Here is a 19865-nt window from a genome sequence, read left to right on the forward strand (position 1 = left end):
AAGTAGCTGAGTACATAGGCATTCACGCATCGAGTCAGTGTTACCACCTTGATTTGGGTCTGTGCCTACACGTTTCTTGCTTTCGACTCTGCCATTGTTCTCCATCTTTTTTGCCTTGTCAGGTGTTATGGTGGTCATGAGCAAACAGCCTTTTTTAAGTCCATCTACATATTCTGAGCCCTCCCTGTGGTGCTTTGACTTGTTCTCTTCTCCCAAGGTGCGGGTCGCTTGTAGAGTCATGGCCAAAAGTTTAAAGAATTACCCAAGTGTTGGTTTTCACAAAACTTTGCTTCATCAGTGTTTAGATCTTTTTGTCAGATGTTTCTGTCTTGTAATGAAGTAGAATTACAAGCACCATGTAAGTTTCAAAGGCTTTTATTGACAATTCCATTATGTTTATGCAAAGAGTCCATATTTGCAGTGTTGGTCCTTCTTTATTTTTCAAGACCCCTGCAATTCGCCCTGGCATGCTGTCTGTTAATCAACTTCTGGGCCCAAACCTGATTGATGGCAGCCCATTCTTACAGAATCAGAATTTGTTGGTTTTTGTTTGTCCACCTGCCTCTTGAGGATTGACCACAAGTTCTCTATGGAATTAAAGGTCTGGGGAGTTTCCTGGTCATGGACTCCAAATTTTCATTGATTTGTTCTCCAAGCCACTTCTCACTTTTGCCTTATGGCCCAGTGCTCCATCATGCTGGAAAAGGCATTGTTGGTCAACAAACTGGATTGTTGAGAGAAGTTGCTCTCGAAGGATGCGTTGGTTCCATTCTTTATTTGTGGCTGTGTTCTTAGGCCAAATTGTGAGTGAGCTCACTCTCTTGGGTGAGAAGCAACCCCGTGTGACATGAATGATCTCAGGATGCCTTACTGTTGGCATGACACAAGACTGATGGTAGTACTCACCTATTTTTTTTCTTTTTTCCCCATATGCCCCAAACAATCAGAAGGGTGATTCATCAGAGAAGATAACTTCAGCCCAGCAGTCCTCAGCAGTCCAATCCCAGAATATCAGTCTGTCCCTGGTGTTTTTCTTGGCTTTTTGCTGCCCTCCTTGACACCAGGCCATCATTCAAAAGTCTTCGCCTCACTCACATTTGCCTGCTGCCATTCCTGAGCAAGCTCAGCCCTGGTGATGCCCACAGTTGAATCAACTTTAGGAGATGTTCCTGGTGCTTGTTGGATTTTCTTGGGTACCCAGAAGCCTTCTTCATAACAGCAGTGGAAATGTTTTTTTTGGGATTAAGTTCAGTTTCATGGCAAAGAGGGACTTTGCTTTTAATTGCAATTCATCTGATGACTCTTCAGAACATTTTGGAGTGGATGAAATTTGCCATCAGGTAAGTTTGGCAGCAAACTTTGCAAAAATTACCATTTGTGTCATTCTGAAAACTTTTGGCCACGACTGTAGACTCCCGTCAGGTTTTTCTCCAGGAGTTTCCCGTATTTTGCTATTCATTTCTTCATCACAAGCCATCAAGGGCATGGTGCACAGAAGCATCTAAACAGACCAACGCTGCCACCGGCATGCGTCACAGTGTGGATGATCTGCTCACGGGACAAAGCAGCGTTAGAAAACTCCAGCGAAGAGTGTCTGGGATGATTTCAGGGCTACAGGGCATGAATTAGGAGGAAAAATTTAAAGAGCTGAACCTTTACAGTTTAAACAAAAGGAGATAAAGTGTTTAAAATTATGAGAAAAATTAGTCCAGCTAATCGACATGGTGACATCAATATTAGATCATCAAGGACAAGGGGACACCACTGGAAACTTGTTTAGGGTACACTGTGCACAAACATTATGAAGTTTTTCTTTACACAGAGAACCACAGACACTTGGAATAAGCGACCAAGAAGTGTGGTGGACAGGAGGATTGAACAGACCTGCAAACTTCAACATGATATTATTTTAGAAGAATTAAGTGGATTGGACTGGCGAGCTTTGTTGGGCAGTATGACCTGTTCTCCTCTAAATCTTTCCAATATTCTAACTTCAAGGACCACCAGAAGCAGCAGGATCCAATGGTCCACTTTAAAGACTGGCAATAGAAAGTGCTATCGAGCACTCCACTGGAATCCAAAGCAAGGCTTTAGGTGTAAAAGGTACACAAGATGGTAGTGAGATCTGTGCCACTGCTACTTCACTACACGAAGAGGAACTTTAGTTTTATCATCCAAGCCAGATTTGAACTGTGAAACAGAGGAGCCTGTGGACAGTTCTTAAGAAATGGAGAGCCCACCTACCATGAAGTAGTCAGCTGAGGAACTTGAAGGAGAGGCAGTTTCCTGGGTCTCTTCTTCTTTGTGAACGATGGCAGAGGCTTTCTCATCTTGTTTTTTAGATGCCTTGTCTACCATATTCTGAAATGATACTTTTATTATTTACAGTACATTGCTGAACATTCTGAAAATTGCTGACAGTATTGATGTTTATCTTAATACAAAAATGCTACGCAGCACAATTTACCTTGAAAAGAGTCAAATAATCCAGTGGAGGAAGTTTGTCGGGTTTTGCTTTTGAGGAGCTGCTAAAAAAAGAGACAATTTTCACTTTAACATCAAACACAACAATAACAGAACTGTAAGTCTAGCTGTAATATTTCAAGGATCACAACATTTCTCCATTTTCTATAAGATCTTAAGGATAGCTAAAGAAAACAATGTATGTGCTGTAAACGGTTTAAGAGAACATTTCAGTTTGAAGGTTCACCCACTGTGTTGATACGAGTAAAATGTCCGTGCATATAAAATGGATATCTTACCTTCTTTCAGGCTCTGCAGTCCTAAACTTGCTGTCTTCAGGTGTTGACGTCACTGCTAAGGGATGACTTGTCACTTGATATCCGGACTCCTGGCCTCCTCTATAATTCTGCAGCACACCAGATGAAGCGATGGAAGTAAACGTGTAGGGTGGAAATCCAGCAGCATAACTTCTGGTCGCCGCGGTACCCCAGGAGCTCAACTGGACTCCGGCACTAGGAGCACCAAAGTAGTTTTGACCTTGGGTGGCGTCACTCACTGTCCTCCCATTTTGAGCAGCAGCATACTTTCTCGCTTCTTCGGCGTATTTCTTTGAGTTCATTTCTATTCTGATCCTTCTTTGCTCTTTAGAGTTGATTCCACCCGCATGTTTGTATCTTCCTCTTTCTACAGTCCTTCCCCCCCTCATTTTGTCAAAGTGTGCTGCAGACTGAAAATTACTCACAGGCTGGCAAGGACTATTTACTGACGACACACCACTTGAGCTCTGTGCCGTGATCCTTTGCCGTTTTACAATGTCTCCCCATTCGGGGATCTTGTCCTGCTTTTCTGATCGTCTTCCCGTTTCGTAATCCAGCATGTACTGACTGTTGAGGTGATCCGTTGGTTCTGTCACGCTGTCCGCAGCCAATGGCAAGCTACATTCTTCAGGTTTAATAGCTTTGGCTTTAGTTTTTTTATATCTTCGTTTTTTTACAAACCAATGCTCTGTAAATGAAAAGTAAGACTAATGGGTGAATACTGAAATATTGGGAAAAGGATTATTAAAACACAATGTTTAAAGTGAACTCTTCAAAATCTCTCCAGGGACGCAGAGGGGTGCCAGTTAAGGGAAAATTTAACACCAACATTCAAAAGCTAGGAAATGTATGCATGGCACAGCATTCAGGTGCCAAATGGGGACTTATAACAGTTAGTGGATATTAAAGATGGTGCATTTTACATTTTTAGTTACCTCAAAGTGACAGCTACCATCCATCCATCCATCTTCCAACCCGCTGAATCCGAACATAGGGTCCGCTGGAGCCAATCCCAGCCAACACAGGGCACAAGGCAGGAACCTGTCCTGGGCAGGGTGCCAACCCACCGCAGGACACACACAAACACACCCACACACCAAGTACACACTAAGACCAATTTAGAATCGCCAATGCACCTAAATCATAATTAGGCTAATTAATATTTTGTAACAATAAAAATTGTAATAATAAACGCCATTAAATGTGTTAGTAGACATCATTAGGTAGCTGTTTTTTAACATCAGCTTTGACGGTCATGTGGTTAAAATTAAAGCTTGTGGTGGCTTACACTCACAGAAGATTTAAATTCTAACGATGTGAAGATATGTGATTATATATATATTGATGACTAAGGGTGTGTATGGGTACCCTAACCCTGACACAGACAGGCAGGACACTAACTGCCACACAGAAGACAGTTTATTTACCGTATAGCGTAACAAAGGTGCACATGACCTGAAACAGATGGACATGGAGGCACGTATAAAATCAATACATTTTTTCAATAAATAAACGAGCTTCTTCTGGCAGCACTTCCACCATACCCAGAAGCAGGGAAATCGGAAGGTCCAGGCGCTCATAACCTGTGGCCTTGCTGGAAGCCAAGGGGGCTGCCCTCTGCTGGCCCGGGAAGAAAGTCTTGAAAATACCCTCTCGTCCCCAGTCCATCCATGGATTATCTCCGCACAATTTTAGGCAACAAGTGAACAGTCAGTTCTTGAAGGAAGCAGGAAAAATTGGGCACACCTCAGAATCTGAGTGACTCTGACAAGGGACAAATTGTGATGGCTAGATGACTGGGTCAGAGCGTCTCCAAAACTGCAGGTATATGTAGTGGTTAGTTGCTATCAAAAGTGGCTTAAGGAAGGACAACCAGTTAACCAGCAATAGGGTCAATGGTGCCCAAAGGTCACTTATCTGCATTAGCCCATCTGGTCCGATCCCACAGAGTGCTGAAAAACTTTAATCTGGCCATGAGAGAAAGGTTACCAAACACACGGTGCATCTCAGTTTGCTGAGACAAGATTTAAGCTTTGAACAGAACTTTGCTTAAACAAGAACTTCTCTAATGTTTTGCTATTTCAATGTTCTCATTTTTGTGTGAGCTGTTTTACTAAAACTAAAACCTTTAAAACCTAAGATATTTTGTCTTTGGAATCATTTCAACGTGTCAGGCTTTTGCTGAATCCCATTTACAAGATGAAGCTGCAGAACTTTGGTCATTTTGGATAAACAAAGCAACAAACAGTAAAACACTTCTTCAAAATATCATTCATTCAAGTTGGTCGTTTATTCCATCAGTGCGTGGTTCTCTAAGTGAAAAGAAAAACTTCCTAATGTTGTGTGAAATTTGCTCTTCAGAACTTTTCTTTACTAAATCTTTCATTAATTTACCTCAATGCAACTTAAGCTTACTGAGACATTCATTAATGACTTGGTTCAGCTGATCACCATTTTAAACAATGAATAATCTCAGCTAATTTCCAGTCCATAGGAATTTCTCATGTGCCCAGTGATAACCCGCAATGCTACCTACTCCTGGAGCCTCAGGTATAAGATACCAAGAAATTTGCGTAAGCCATTTTTTACACAAAAGTCGGGGTGAATAAAACAAATGACAAATGTTATGGCAAATTTTGATGAACCCAGTGTCCTGAGCAGACTTTTTGGTGTTGGTATTTCAGAAACACAAGGTGGCAGGACAATGAAGTGAGCCAAAACCTCTTTGTGTTGCACATTCTGATATTCCTCAACTAATAGCATCAGTTAACAGACAATATTCTCTCAAAACGGCTGTCTTCAGTGTTGGTAGTAACGTCTAATTCGTATGTTTAATGTTAATCGCTTATCTGTGTCATCGATGAAAAGTGAGTGCTGTGTGTTGTATTACATAACTAGCAATGGCAGCTTTAGCTCTTCTGGCGATATCTCCAATGGCAAGCTATCAGGGATCGCGAGGAGTTTCTGGCTCATGATGATGACCAACTTATAAGCTGCGTAGTGGGCAGTGAGGCCTTATGGACCTTCAAAGCTCAACTTGATGGTTTTAGGAAGAATTAAGCGGATAGGATGGGCCAGCTTTGTTGGGCTGAATGGCCCGTTCTCATCAAGTTTTATTTTATGTTACTCTTTGGGTTTTTGCACATGTACTCTGACAAACACCTGTGAAAAATACTAGAAGCAGTGAGAAGATTTCAGAATGAAACAAAGCCGATGGTCTGTTTCCATACAAATGGGCAATCAACACAACATCTACTGGAGTGGCATTTTAAACACCAAATGTATTCTGTATATAAAGCCTGAGAGCACATCAAGCCGTGCAAAGACAGAATAGCCCCAGTGTGTATACAGGGTGGAGCAGGGAAATGAGAAATTTTCAACTGACGTTCAATGCACAAATAAACACATTACAAAATACATTTAAAGATGAAATGTATTGTACAGGATTTGCAATTAATGATGGTAATCAATATGCATTTTATGTTTTGAAGAAAACATCAGGAAGGTATTGTCCATTTCTCCATACACATTCTGACGGCCTGTTGTGGAAATTCTGCATTGCTCGACGTCATACATCAAGGAGTGCCAGCGATTTCCTCTTCAGTCCTCTTTTTTTAGTTCAGCAACGGTTGCAGGACGTGTGCGGTACACTTGGCTTTTAAGATGTCCGCACAGGAAAAGAAAAAAAAAAAATCACAAACTCAGAAGCCATGGAATGTCACCACTGCGCGAAATGAAGCACCTTCCAAACAATCGTCAAAGAGCTACCATTGATTGTCAGGCAGTATGTGAAGTGGCTCCACCGGTGGACTTCTGTGTTAAGGCTGAATCTGCTTCTTTGAAATTAACGCACCCATTTAGTAATCGCATGAGCAGACAGGACATGATCATAACGTCCTAACAGGTAATGACGGCGAAATTCCTTTTGTTCAGCAATCACACTGTCACCATTCTTATAAAAGGCTCTCGCAGCCAACACTTGATGTGCACTGGTCCACTGCTCCATTACAACTAATGACAAGGGGTTCTAAACAAAGTCACATTGCTCCCAAACAACTGCCAATGCCCCAGGGTCACCATCACCTAGTTACAAAATGTCCTGTTTCCCTGCACCACCCTGTATGTGCATCTCCTGTAATGGAGTGGAATCCCTTCAGAGCTCAGGTCTCACCTTGAACTAGCAGGACAGAAGCTGACCCACCAAGGTTCAGAAAACAGATGACGTACAACCACAAGCAACTAATGGTAGGCTGTGTATGTTTACATGAGAATAAAAACCCCAGAAGAGAAAATGGCCACAGGCACAGAGCAAAGTGCTTATTAACCACCTTAAAATGAAACACGAGAAGGGCAAGGTTAGGACCACATGCTGATTCAGTGCATCGCCGCACCCACCACTTGACAAACCAACTCAGGATCCCAGATTGGGACCCGAGGTGTGCCAGGCAACAGGTGACACCTCAGCATCACACAAGTTCAGATGGAATGGAAGCAGTGTGAGGTTTTTTGCAGTGGGTGGAGTGCCAATTCTGCCACCAAATCCCAAGTTTTCCCTGCAGGTTGGAGGGTCTACTTGCAGGGCTGGATGCAGATTAATGTCATACCCAGGACGGAGCAATTGCAGGTTATGGGACTTGCTCAAGGGTCCAACGAAGTGGAGTCACTTTTAGCATCTACGGGATTCCAACTGGCAACCTTACGATTACCAGTGCAGATCCCTAGCCTTAGAACTTCCACTCCATCCATAAATGGCAAGGTGGCATAAAAATAAACAGCTGCTCACAAAAGAAGATTTTCAAAGCTTAAACAAACCTGCACGCTTCGTATTGACAGTGGACTCAGCTTGGGAACTTTCTTCTTTAATTTTTGCTTCCATTTCCTCCAGAAAAATCTCTTCAGCTGAAAAGGGAGAAGAATAAGAGGTGAATTGTCATGAACCTGTCCCAAGTGGATGGCCGAGATGGACTGGTGCCCACTCCAGGTTAGGCACATGGCAGACACTTCATGGAAATCTTTTCCACTGTTTATAACTTGACCTTAACTGTTCTGCTTCTGGACCACATCTTACTACAGTCACAGGTTTTATTGAATTCAAGTATGACCACATATTTTATAGTAAATACCATTAATGGGTGTCCGAGAGGTGGAGTTCAGTCATCAGGAGGACAGACTTAGATGTGGGTACTGCTACTGTGGGTAGCAGGAAGAAAAAGCGTGCTCGTTCTCACTGTCTGTTTAATATTTGCACTTCAAATAGATAGAGAGTTCCTTAGAAGTAGTGTGCGTCAAACAAAGCAATGCAAGTTCTGTTCATTTGGTTTAGTTTGTATTAAATTGTTTGCATATACAGGCAGTCCCCGGGTTACGTACGAGATAGGGACTGTAGATTTGTACTTAAGTTGAACTGGTATGTCAGTCAGAACAGGTCCATTATTTTAATTGATGCTTGTGGAGGATGGCTGGTCATTTATCCTAGCCAATAACCCCAAGCCGCCAGGTGGAGTCCTCCTTGCAGCATGGAGGTCCCCAGAAGACCAGCAGGGCATCATGGACAATGGAGTTTTTATGCACCACCCTGCTGGATGCCATGGGCCACAAGAGGGAGCTGCAGGGAGGACCGAAGATTTCCCGGAAGTTCATCATAGGAAGAGCGACGGGCTTCCGGGTTGAAGAAAAGAACTTTTACCTGACCTGGAAGTGATTGAGAATCACATGGACTGGGGAGTGAGAACACTTCCGGGTCAGGGAATATAAAAGGACTGTTGGAGCTCCCAGACGGCGAGCTGAGCTAGGTGGAAGGGTGGCAACGCGCCCTGGAGCTAGAGGATTGGTTCTTTTGTATTTGTGATTGATATTGTGATTTATATGAGAATAGTGGAGGAGAGGGTGTTTTCTGCACTGTGGCAAATTAATAAAGTCAATCTGAGGACTTTTGCCTGGTGTCTGGAGTCGTGGACAGAGGTTCAAGGGAGCGACAGCGCCCCCTATCTACCAGAGCTATTGTTGACTGACTGTAACCAAGTGCTCTGCCAATGAATGGTGGAGTTTCACCTTTCTCTGACCTTTTTAGTATTTCTACTTTTATTTTCAATGGTGATGGTTTTTCTCTTCTTTACTGTATCATCAGCACTTGCATCAGACTTTTGTTTCAGAGACATTCTTGAAGGGTGAAGACAAAAGATTAAGATGAGCTCTTCTGCACAGCACTATAAACGCTGTCTGATGTATAGCGTGGGCCAGATCTAATTATCCAAATTTCATTACGCTATAACTTATTCAGTTTATTACACAGAAAATCAGTCGAAAAATCCTGGACCATCGAGAAGTGTGCGAACTGACGACATGAAGAATCGTCTTCGCGCCGAACAGGAATCGTCCCTGCATAAATCAGTCATCCAGACGATCTGGATCTGCATAATTAGATCTGGACCACCCTGTACTGACGAGAGACAACTTTCTGCTATGTGCGTAACAGTTCAAGCAGGCTTGCTATTGAGAATGAATGGGGGCAGCGCAAGGCGGGTCATCACCAACCTCCACTACAGTATGCTGCCTGCCCCCCCACCGCCCCCATTCAACACGCGGCCATCCGAGGCACACTAAAATGCTACCCCCCGCTGCCCCATTCACCCTCCATGGCCTCCATTCAGCCACAACCGGGTCACTGCTTACAGCATTACCAGCCACCAGCCGCCCGCCTAGTGTGTGGTGGGCGGGCAGTGAAACTGCTTGCTGCCGGGAGCTGCCCGAGGGACACTACACTGCGCAAGCAGCGAAATCGCCCACCTCCAGACACCGCTTGCTGTGTCCCCAGACTGAAGATGACAGAGTAGCAGTTACTGAGGTGCATGAGTCACAGCTGTGGTCCCATTCGTATGTCGTAGGTCAGACGTCCGAAACCTGGGGACTGCCTGTACAGTAGGACCTCGGTTCACGACCATAATTCGTTCCAAAACTCTGGTCGTAAACCGATTTGGTCACGAACCGAAGCAACTTCCCCCATTAGGACTGTATGTAAATACAATTAATCCGTTCCAGACCATACAAACTGTATGTAAATTTAAGTTTTTAAGCACAAATATAGTTAATTAAACCATAGAATGCACAGCATAATAGTAAACTAAATGTAAAAACATTGAATAACACGGAGAAAACCCTGAACAAACAGAGAAAACTAAGACTGCAATAGTTTGCGCTATTGAGCTACCAACCACCGGCTAAAAGCACTTTTTAAATGAGTTTTAAGCAGAGGGAAAAAATGAACAGTTGAAAAAATCCGTAATTTAATATACCACCAAGAAAAATAACATTGCAACAATGCAGGCTACGAACAGATCGCTGGAAACAGAAGTGAAAACAAAATCAAGCCCAGTGCATTCTTTAACTGCCTTCCTACCTTAGTGCGTCCAGCTCTCTCTCGCGTTGCCTGTGTGTCTGCATCTCGGGCTGCCTCTGTGTGTGTGTGTGTGTGTGTGTGTGTGCAATCTGTGTGTGTGTGTGTGTGTGTGTGTCGCAATCTCTCACGCGCTGCCTCTGTGCTCTCTGGCTCTCTCTCTTGCTCGCTGCACAGGAAATGCACAGGGACAGACTAAACATGTACAGATTGAAAGGGAAACTGGCTTGTTCGTATACCGAGTGTGTGGTTGTGAACCGAGGCAAAGGTTTGGCAAACTTTTTGGTCGTAAACCAAGTTGTACGTGTACCAGGACGTTTGTGAACTGAGGTTCCACTGTATATGTATATCTAAAAACCAATAAGTCATTTGCAGAGATGGGTAATAACAGGTTACATTTACTTGAGTAACTTTTTAAAAAAAATTGTACTTCTTAGAGTAGTTTTACTGCACCATACTTTTTACTTTTACTTGAGTCAATTTTTGAAGAAGAAACTCTACCCTTACTCCGCTACATACTGACCTCTAAGTATTTATGAAACATTCTGACCTGTCATTGTTTACACACGTCTTAAACAACTATTATCATACACTGATAATTTCTGTATTATCTGTATCTATTATTTATTATTTATTTACTTATTATATTACATATCTTACACATCAATATTGCTGCTACTTGTTTGTCCTATCTTTGTACAATGTCTTGTCTTGTTTGTGTTTTAATTATAAATTTTTATTTTTAATTTACTATTTGCACATCATGTTGTTACACTGTGGACCCTGAGCTTCACAATTTCATCTATCTGTATACTTGTATATGGTTGAGATGACAATAAAGTTCACTTTGACTTTGGACAACACTCGAATCGTTACTTTTTTCCATTAGATATGCTGTGATCTTTTGCCAGAGAGAAGCCGCCAGTGGATTTACAGCATGACTGTTTCACCAATCAGACGTAGCAACAATAATCACAAGACTCCATTTCACAAATCAGACGCAGCCATGCAGTCACATGACCACACACAAACTGTGGCGGCATAGGAGCACAAACTCCTCACAGACAGCAGAGAGGGAAAGAAAAAATACACGAAAAATGAGAGCCGACTCCTGCTGAAGCGTAACCATCACTTCACTGAGTGAAGAACAAGCAGGCGTTAACTAAACACGCACAGACACAGACAGTCGAGGTAAAGTGCGACTTCATGGCCGTGCACAAGTTGTGCCATTTGGAGGGCGAGTGAATACGCCGTATTATACTGTCAGTGTACCCAATATCTCGTCACTGTGTGCCCTGCTCAGACAAGTGTGTCACCTACTGTAGGTATCGGCTTCAAAAGCTTTGTTGTGAAAAACTGAAATTTGGAACTTTGTGTTATTTATGCATTTTTATTTTGTAAACATGTTATTTATTTTTACTCATTTTTTATTTTATTCTTTGGAAATAGCAGAATGTGCACATTATTTTATATTTTTGCCTGTCTTATTACATTTCTATAAAATAAATCATTTATTATGTTCAAACAGTTACGCAGTACTTGAGCAGTCTTTTCACCAAATACGTTTTTACTCTTACTTGAGTCGTTTTTTGGATGACTACTTTTCACATCCACTTGAGTAATATTATTTGGAAGTAACGCTACTCTTACTTGTGTACAATTTTTGGCTACTCTACCCACCTCTGGTTATCCCCTTGTTAAAGTTAAATGAGTAAAGAACCAGAAAGTAACAATGTTATACTTTTGAGAACTTTAATTGTCCATGCAGTTCTTATAAGACACTGTTAACTCAGAATATGTAATTTATTAGTAATTATAAAAACAGTTATAACAGTTACACTTGTAATTTCATTAACTCTGTAAAATACTTCTCAATAGTGCTTTTAGTTACAATCTAATCTAATCACATCTAGAGGCCAACTTCAGTATTGTAACTTTGTGATTAATATTTGTGAAAGATTTTACAAATTTATTTTCCTTTATGTGTAATTTGAGAACTAAGAATAGTTCTACTGTAACTTTTATTGTAGACCCCACACACTTCTTGGTACATCTATCTATATCTGCATGTTAAAGTCTGGATCTTAAATCTACTTTCCAAGTGTTTTAATCGACACTCTGCTGCGAATGCCACCTATTTCTGCACAACCAGAAGTCCTTTAGATGTTTCTGTCTTTCAACAGGCATGAGGTAAGACACTTAAGTTACATACAATATGTAAAAAAATAAATCAGGTTTGGTGAAACGGTGACATTAAACTGGCCGGTGTGTGCTCTGTGACAGACTTGCATCAAGTCCAAGGTTTGATCCTGCATTAGCCAAGTCACAAATGCTGAAGGCAGCAGAAGGTCCCAGCTTTGAATGGGTGACAGACCTGTGTGACAAGAATTCCTGAAGACTGGAAAAGAGGAGTTCCTATCGCAGTATACAAAGCAACGGATCATCATTTGACTTGTGCGTTGACATCCAGGACTGTTGAAAGATGGTGGTAACAGATTTGGGAAACAATCGGCAAACCTGGCTAAATCATACTGACTGCAGGTGACTGAAGTCCTCAGGACAGAACGTCTACAGGGTCTCATCCCAATTAAATCCCTTGTGTACTAAGAGCCCACCAAGACTAATAGTTTCATGACTAGCCTCACTCTGTTCCCAGACTGATCGCTGCCAGTGCCTGGTATCAGCTACTGCTGTCATAGTGCTGATCACCACTGAGGTGATGCCAGGCACAGACAAGCAGACAAGCCTGTGAGGGGCTCCAGTTTTTTTGGTTTCTGTGAAAGACAACACTTGATTTGATTCACAACACGCTCTCTCCTACCTTGATAGACAGGGTGAGGCCACTCAAGCACCTTTGCCAGCCCAGCCTGTGATGCATTTGCTGACTGCTGCCTTCTAGTCCTGCCTGTGAAACGATATCTGCACTCTGCTAAAATATTTTGTCACAAACTCAGTGAAGAGTACCGAGTGACTGTAACACCTTTGTCTTGTGGGGTCAGACGTGATTCTGGAACGAGAGCACACATCTGGGGACAACTCCTTAAAGAGTTTGAGGTGAACGGCAGTGAAATCAGCTGCTGATAAAGCCACACCCACAGGGCTTCTCCCTAAAACCCGCCCCCAATTTCCTTGCACTGTAAACATTTGGGGTCATCACATCCCAGTCCTACTGATGTATTAGACAGACAGGGAGAGAAACAAACTGAACAAAAGAGTCGACATTTGAGAGAAAACAGTGAGCTAAAAGCGCCGTTATAAATTCAATAGCCTGTTAGCATAAAGTGACTGATTCATTTATATCTCTTAGAAGAGCATTGTGGTCTCGATAGGCAAACTTCTACACGAAGGTTTCAGAACACCTCAGGTTTTCCTGTTTTTCTTCAGTGCAATGAATAACCTAAAATAGTGATAAGGTTAGCGATATGCTTCTAGAGGTTTGAATTTAAAGTTTAGGTGAGCTAAAAATGGAAAAAAAAGACATTCCAGAATATTACAAATGGGCCTTCTTCAGGGAACAACTAATAGGTTACAACCTACAGATGTTCTGCAGCAAATAAAGTAAGCACAGTTGAAGCAAACAATTTGCACAGGCATCTCAAGTTGTGTGGATTACTTCAAAACCCACTGTCTGTCTGACTGAACGCAGAGTTGGACCGGATTGTGTTACTGCACCCTCTGAGGTACGACTTGAACAATATTCCAGTGAAAATGGCAAGTAAACAGCAATTAACAAATGAAATAACACCAAGCATTATCACCTTCAGAAGTGTAGGCCTTACATTTAAAGAAACTGAAACACAAATCAAAGTGTCAGTGGTGTCCGACACAATCCAAAAGCAATTGGAAGCTGGAAGAAAGTCTGATAGGAAGAGAGCTGGAAGAGCCAAAGTCACCAGCCAATCAGGAGACAAGTTTCTGAGCGTCACCAGCTAGAAAGGCTTCATTGACTTGAATTGCGGCAGTACATCTGTAGTTTGTGACAGTTTGTTGTCCCCTAATACAGGCCCATTTGTAATATTCTGAAATTTTATTAATGTTTCAGTTTGCCAACAGATTACTGCTTACCTTTTCACCATTTTAGGTCATTCATACATTTCAACTGATTAAATTTGAAGAAAAACTAAAGCTTTTGACCAGTAGTATAAATCCAATCTCACTGGTACCACTTAATCTCACAATGAAAAACGTGGAAAATCCAACCTTTAATTAAGTAAATTTATGAAAAAAAAAAAAAAAGAATTCCTGATTAAGAAATAATTACTTTTCTTAAAACCACAACATGTCACCTTTAACAACTCGCTTAACAGCAGTTCTTTTCACCTCCAGATAACTGTGTGTGATTACACTCCGTTTACTCTTTCCATCCACCCATCCATCCATCCATTATCTTTAACCCGCTTATCCAGGCCAGGGGGCATCTAGAGCCCATCCCAATAATCAATGGACACAAGACAGAAACAGCATTTGGACAGGGTGCCGGAGTTTGAATGCATATTTTACAGTTCATCATTTCACACACATAACTGGCACGTCTTTCAACTTCAACTTGACTAAGGCAGATTCCTAGTAACCGAGAGCCACGGACACCACGTGCAGCTGGCAGCAGCACATCAATCACTTTCACCGCTTAGCCCAGTGATGTCTTAAAACTCCAAAGTATAACGCGCCTTTACATTATGCTTATTTTAACACCTGTGAAGTGTTCGCCACACACATGACATACATTTACTGTACAGGTTTAACAGAGGTCACGTTAGGAGATTTTTCAACCACAGAAAGTTTATCCATCATGAGCACAGACCGGCCCCGCTGCCTGAAGGGACAGGTCAACAAGCACACCAGCACACCGTCCATCTTCAGTGTTTAAGTCGGTGCCCCTACTCTCAGCTCCACGTTCAGGTGTTGGATTGTGTGATCGACGACTGGGGACCTTGCCCCACTGGGACGCCTGGAGATGGGAAGGACCGGGAGAGGAGCTACATTTTTCCCGGAACGCAACCTCCCTGGATTGTATGGGGGCGATAGAGCTTGGAAGCTCAACCTTATGGGAGGATGTGTCCACCACCAGGGGGCGCCCGGACAGCTCCAGAACTGAGGAAGTGCTGCCGGTTGTTAATTGTGGGACACCTGGAGTAGTTTTGGGTGTGCTATAAAAGGGGCCGATGTCGGGTGGAAAGAGGATGGAGCTTGCGTGTGAGGAGCGGAGGCGGCAGAAGAGAGACAGGAAAGAGAATTATTGTGGCCAGTTTGTGCACTGTGTTGTTGTGCTGAAAATAAATGTGTGTGTTTTATGACATTTGGAGTCCATGTCTGTCTGTGTCCGGGGTCAAGGCTTACAAATGCTTTAGAAATTTCAAACTGACTGAAGTGTCTAATTGTTTCTGCTCCAAAAGGTAAGACAAAGCAAGATTCGGTTTTTTTTTTTTTTTTATTTCTCTCATGGTTTCAGTACCACCCAGACATTCTTGTTACGGGGTAAACACAGAGGTATTTTATTATAATTATTTATGGACACCTTTCAAGGCACTCAAGGACACCTTACAAAACACATTAATAGCAACAGTCACATTATAGAAAAAAAGAAAAAAAAAAAACGGTTACGATAAAAACAGTTAATTAAAATTCATTATATCAACTAAAATTTATGTCAAACAAATTAAGCAGGATTAAAGTGATGTGTCTTAAAGTGGGATTTGAAGGTAGGAAGAAAGTCAATGTTCCAGATTTCTTATACAGAGACAAGGGGCCACTTGACTGAAAGCTCTAAACCCCATAGTAGTTCAGCAAGCAGGAAGTAAAATAAGATTAATAGAGGAGGAGGAGGAGGAGGATCTAATAATACAGGAAGCAGCAGAGATATGAAGAAGATCAGAGAGAATTGTGAAGGGTCTTGAAAGTAAAGAGCAAAATCTTAAAATCAATGTGGTATTTAATGGGGAGCCAGGAGTGATGTGTCCCATGTAGGTGACCAGTTGGAGTTTGTGAGGAAGACCAGAGAAGGCAGAATTACAATAATCATTGCGAGATGTAATCAGACCATGAATAAGAACAGCAGTGCTATTAGCTGTAAGAAACGGGCGTAGACGTCTAAGATTACACAGATGGAAATATCTAGACTGAGCGATATTATTAACAAATTGTAAGGTACTATCAAAAATAACACCTAAACTCTCAATGTGACAGGGAGAAGAGATTAGAGCAGGGGTCACCAACTCCTGTCCTGGAGGACCACTGCGGCTGCAGTTTTCATTCTAACCCTTTGCTTAATGAGTGACCTGTTTTTGATGCTAATTAATTTCTTTTGAATTCATTTTAATTGACTTGCTCTTGAAAACTCAGTCCCCTTAATTTTTTCTTTTTCCTTAATTACCAGCTAAACAATCATGAGATACAAAATGTGCCAAAACAACTGGTGTCCATCACACAATACCTGAAAATAAAGAAAGGTGAAGGTCTCAGGAATGTTAATCTGCTCGGGTCCACAAAACATTTTATCAGTGCTCTTAAAAAAGAGAAAATCAACAGTTTCGTAAATGTCTGCTAATACACCATGAGAGCAGCAACAAGCCACAGAATTAAAGAACGGGATTAATTAGCAACACGAATAGGCGCCTAATTAAGCAACTGGTTGGAGTGAAATTGATTGGAGTTTGAGGCCCTGACTTAGTTGGTCTTCTCTTGGCTCCCTCACTTCACATTTCATTTCTGTTTGGGTGCCATTTAAGGAAAGAAACAAAGCAATTCAGAGGATCAATGAAGAAATCTCAATTAACACTAGAATTAACAGAGCCTATGAAAAAACTCGTAGCTCCGTCCCACCTTAAATTGCTTCTCACCTCTGTCAGCGTCTTTTGGCCTTTAAATGTGTTGCTAAGCAGCAAGCAGCCTGCTATCACGTCCCCCACCGGCGTACAGTTTTCTCTGCTCAAGTCTGTTTACCTGCATGTCAGTTACTTAGAGATGTATAGAGTGAGAAGTCAAGCAAAATCACGCCTTTTATAAATACTAGATCGTTACTTAGAACACTTGCATTTCATGTGTGTTCCGTGTCTACGACGATCTATGTAAACACATCGTTAAAACAGAAACGCTTTTCATGTTTTAGTAATAATTGACAAAATGTAGATGTGTGGTCTATGCAATTAATTTACCTGTCACAGATGGGTTTTGGTTACCATGGTGAGCTGCATGGTTTGTGGAAGGGCAGCAAGACAGACACCTGTATAAAGTGACAGGACAGAAGAGTCCTGCTTAACTTTCGGAGGCCTAATTCATTATTTTTACTATTTGGCCCAAGGCTGAATATTTTTTTCATAAAGCTACATTTCCTGAAAAGTAAACTAAGCAATGATTTTACACATAAATGAACATAAAATATTTATGGATCACAAAAATGACTTGTGTTTAATTCCATGAGCTTCTCCACCAAGTGAAGTCACATACTAATTAGCCTAGTCTTGCAAGGTACAGTAACGTTCAAAGCAGCCAACAGCGCACATTGTCATGTTGCACTGGTTGCAGTACATGTCACATTGGTGCCAGTAAGAAGTGGCAGACACTGAAATAGCAGCAACAGTGTAACTCATTCTGTGCCAAGACAGCTCAGTATCTGATCAGCAGTGCATTCCTGCTGGCCACCAATCTGTCCCTGCACAGCTACCACCATCAGAGACGATGAACGGGCAGGGACAATACAATGCAACCTGGTTTGTACCTCTTGTCATCGTAAGTGGCAGTCCTTCTAGCAAAGAGAGTCCAACTTTAACGCTTAAACCGCCAGAACCGGCTATAGTCGCTTCCCAGTGCAATTTGCCAGCACGCGGGAGCTGATCAGTCAGTGCCCTACATTTGTTGAGGAGCCAGCTTGTGACCACTGCAGCCTCACTGTCCCTAGGATTCAGCCGCTGCACTAGACTAGCCTGTAAGCATCAGCGTTGGCCTCTGTGTGCTTGCGTGCAGCCAGTTCAAGTGCGGTTGGCTCAGTTGATTTATTGAATTTCATCAATGGTGTCAGTTGCACCTTGTACATACTGTTCCAATAGTTTGTTTCTTCTTCTTCTTTTTTAACTGATTTTACAGTTCATTGGCAGTGTTTAAAATGATCAGTGTTGCAGTAACTGTTATGCTCTTTGCAAGAAAAAAAATGTGTTCCATTAAAATTTCACTTTTTCTTTGTGAATTGTGATGTTAACTTAAAAAGCACATCAAAAAAGTATCAGTTTAAGGGATAACAAAACAGTGAGTTGGGTCGATGTTTACAGCTAATTGCCTCCCTCTACCTCCTCTGCCTTTAACTCTCCGTGTCGACAAAAGTCGACAGCCTCACTGAATGTAACTGAAGGTGGCCTATTCCAGCAGCACTGTGAACTCAGACAGGCTACCCACCCATAAGGCCCACTGATGCACACCCAACACTTGCACCTAACAAGTGGGCCAATTTAGAACTTTCATGTTTTGAGATTGGGGTGGAATTCCACACAGATGTGGGCAGAACATGCAGGGGGCCAGCATTTCCCACTGCACCATCGTAGTGCCCTGTTTACTGACATTCGCTTCCAAAGTAGAGAATCAGCAAAGGGTGCCAATGTACCACTGGTAAGCAGAAAAAAAAGCAAGAAGGATGGACTGACTGATTCCATAACCACAGGCAGAAACATGAAATACCTCAGCACACTCGCCTCTCAGCATCCTTATTAATTATGAAAAAGTCCATTTAAAATAAAATCAGTAATGCTGTAGGCCAAACCACATTAAAACATACAATGAACCTAAATAAAATAAAGAGATAAAGCAGAATAAAATGATAAAATACAGCCAGTGGTGAGTTAAAGAAAAGAAAGAAGATGACTAAGAGAAGGCCAACCATCAGGATCAGTGAAGGTCACTGAAAGCGAGAGAATAGAAATGAGTCTTCAGTCTCGTTTTAAACAGTTCAATTGAAGGGGACTCCTTAACACTAGAATTACCAGAGCCTATGAAAAAACTCATAGATCCGGCCTACCTTAAATCTGTTCTCACCTCTTCGTCAGCGTCTTTTGTCCTGTAAATGTGCCAATAAAGACAAGCAGCAAGCAGCCTGCTATTCCATCCCTCAACCGCCGCAGAACGTGCATAACGTTCTCCCTGTTCATGCCTTGATTATCTGGGAGTGAAGTGCTTGAGTTTTAGAGTGGAAATAATAGATTGTTATTTGGAACACATGCATTAATTGTGTGCTCCATTTCTACAGTAATCTGTGCAAACACAATATTAAAACAAAAGTGTTTTTTATATTTTAGTAGCAAATGAGAAAATGTAGACATAAACTACATGACGTGTGAGGCCGGAAGTCCAAAGATCAAATAAACACTTTCACTAAAGGTTCAAGGACGATACAACCGCTTTGTGGCGTAGCGGTAAGATTTGCTGATTTGTAATCAAGAGTCCCCAGTTTGATCCCAACTGCCTCCTATATTTGCTGTTTTCAGTAGTGAGCTGCTCTTATCGTTAATATTATACACTACATACATGTATTTGGTTTGTGTCTGTAACAGGCGATGTACATTTATAAGACTGGAGGGATAAAAGCTGACACAAACGCTGGTGAATCTTCCTTCTTTGTATCTCACCAGCACTTTATTTTTTTTTATTCAGTTTTATTGAGTGTTCCTGTCACGCGGTATTAGTATGCACCTTATGGTTTATGATGTCAA

At 41.9% G+C, this 19865-nt stretch overlaps 1 protein-coding gene across 1 annotated transcript in view; it reads right to left on the reverse strand.

The window, feature by feature from the left end:
- Nucleotides 1–17500, reverse strand: part of LOC120539710 — a 52484-nt gene extending 34984 nt beyond the window's left edge. Inside the window, exons 1-6 of the mRNA XM_039770092.1 lie at nucleotides 17493–17500; nucleotides 10372–10376; nucleotides 7593–7680; nucleotides 2763–3468; nucleotides 2468–2528; nucleotides 2245–2361 (exon numbers count right to left, since the gene is read on the reverse strand). Of these exons, the coding sequence (XP_039626026.1) occupies nucleotides 2245–2361; nucleotides 2468–2528; nucleotides 2763–3468; nucleotides 7593–7656 (948 nt within the window). The 5' untranslated portion in view covers nucleotides 7657–7680; nucleotides 10372–10376; nucleotides 17493–17500. The remainder of the gene's footprint in view (nucleotides 1–2244; nucleotides 2362–2467; nucleotides 2529–2762; nucleotides 3469–7592; nucleotides 7681–10371; nucleotides 10377–17492) is intronic.
- Nucleotides 17501–19865: the final 2365 nt, after the last annotated feature.

The sequence above is a fragment of the Polypterus senegalus genome, chromosome 11, assembly GCF_016835505.1.
Source record: "Polypterus senegalus isolate Bchr_013 chromosome 11, ASM1683550v1, whole genome shotgun sequence".
NCBI lineage: Eukaryota > Metazoa > Chordata > Cladistia > Polypteriformes > Polypteridae > Polypterus > Polypterus senegalus.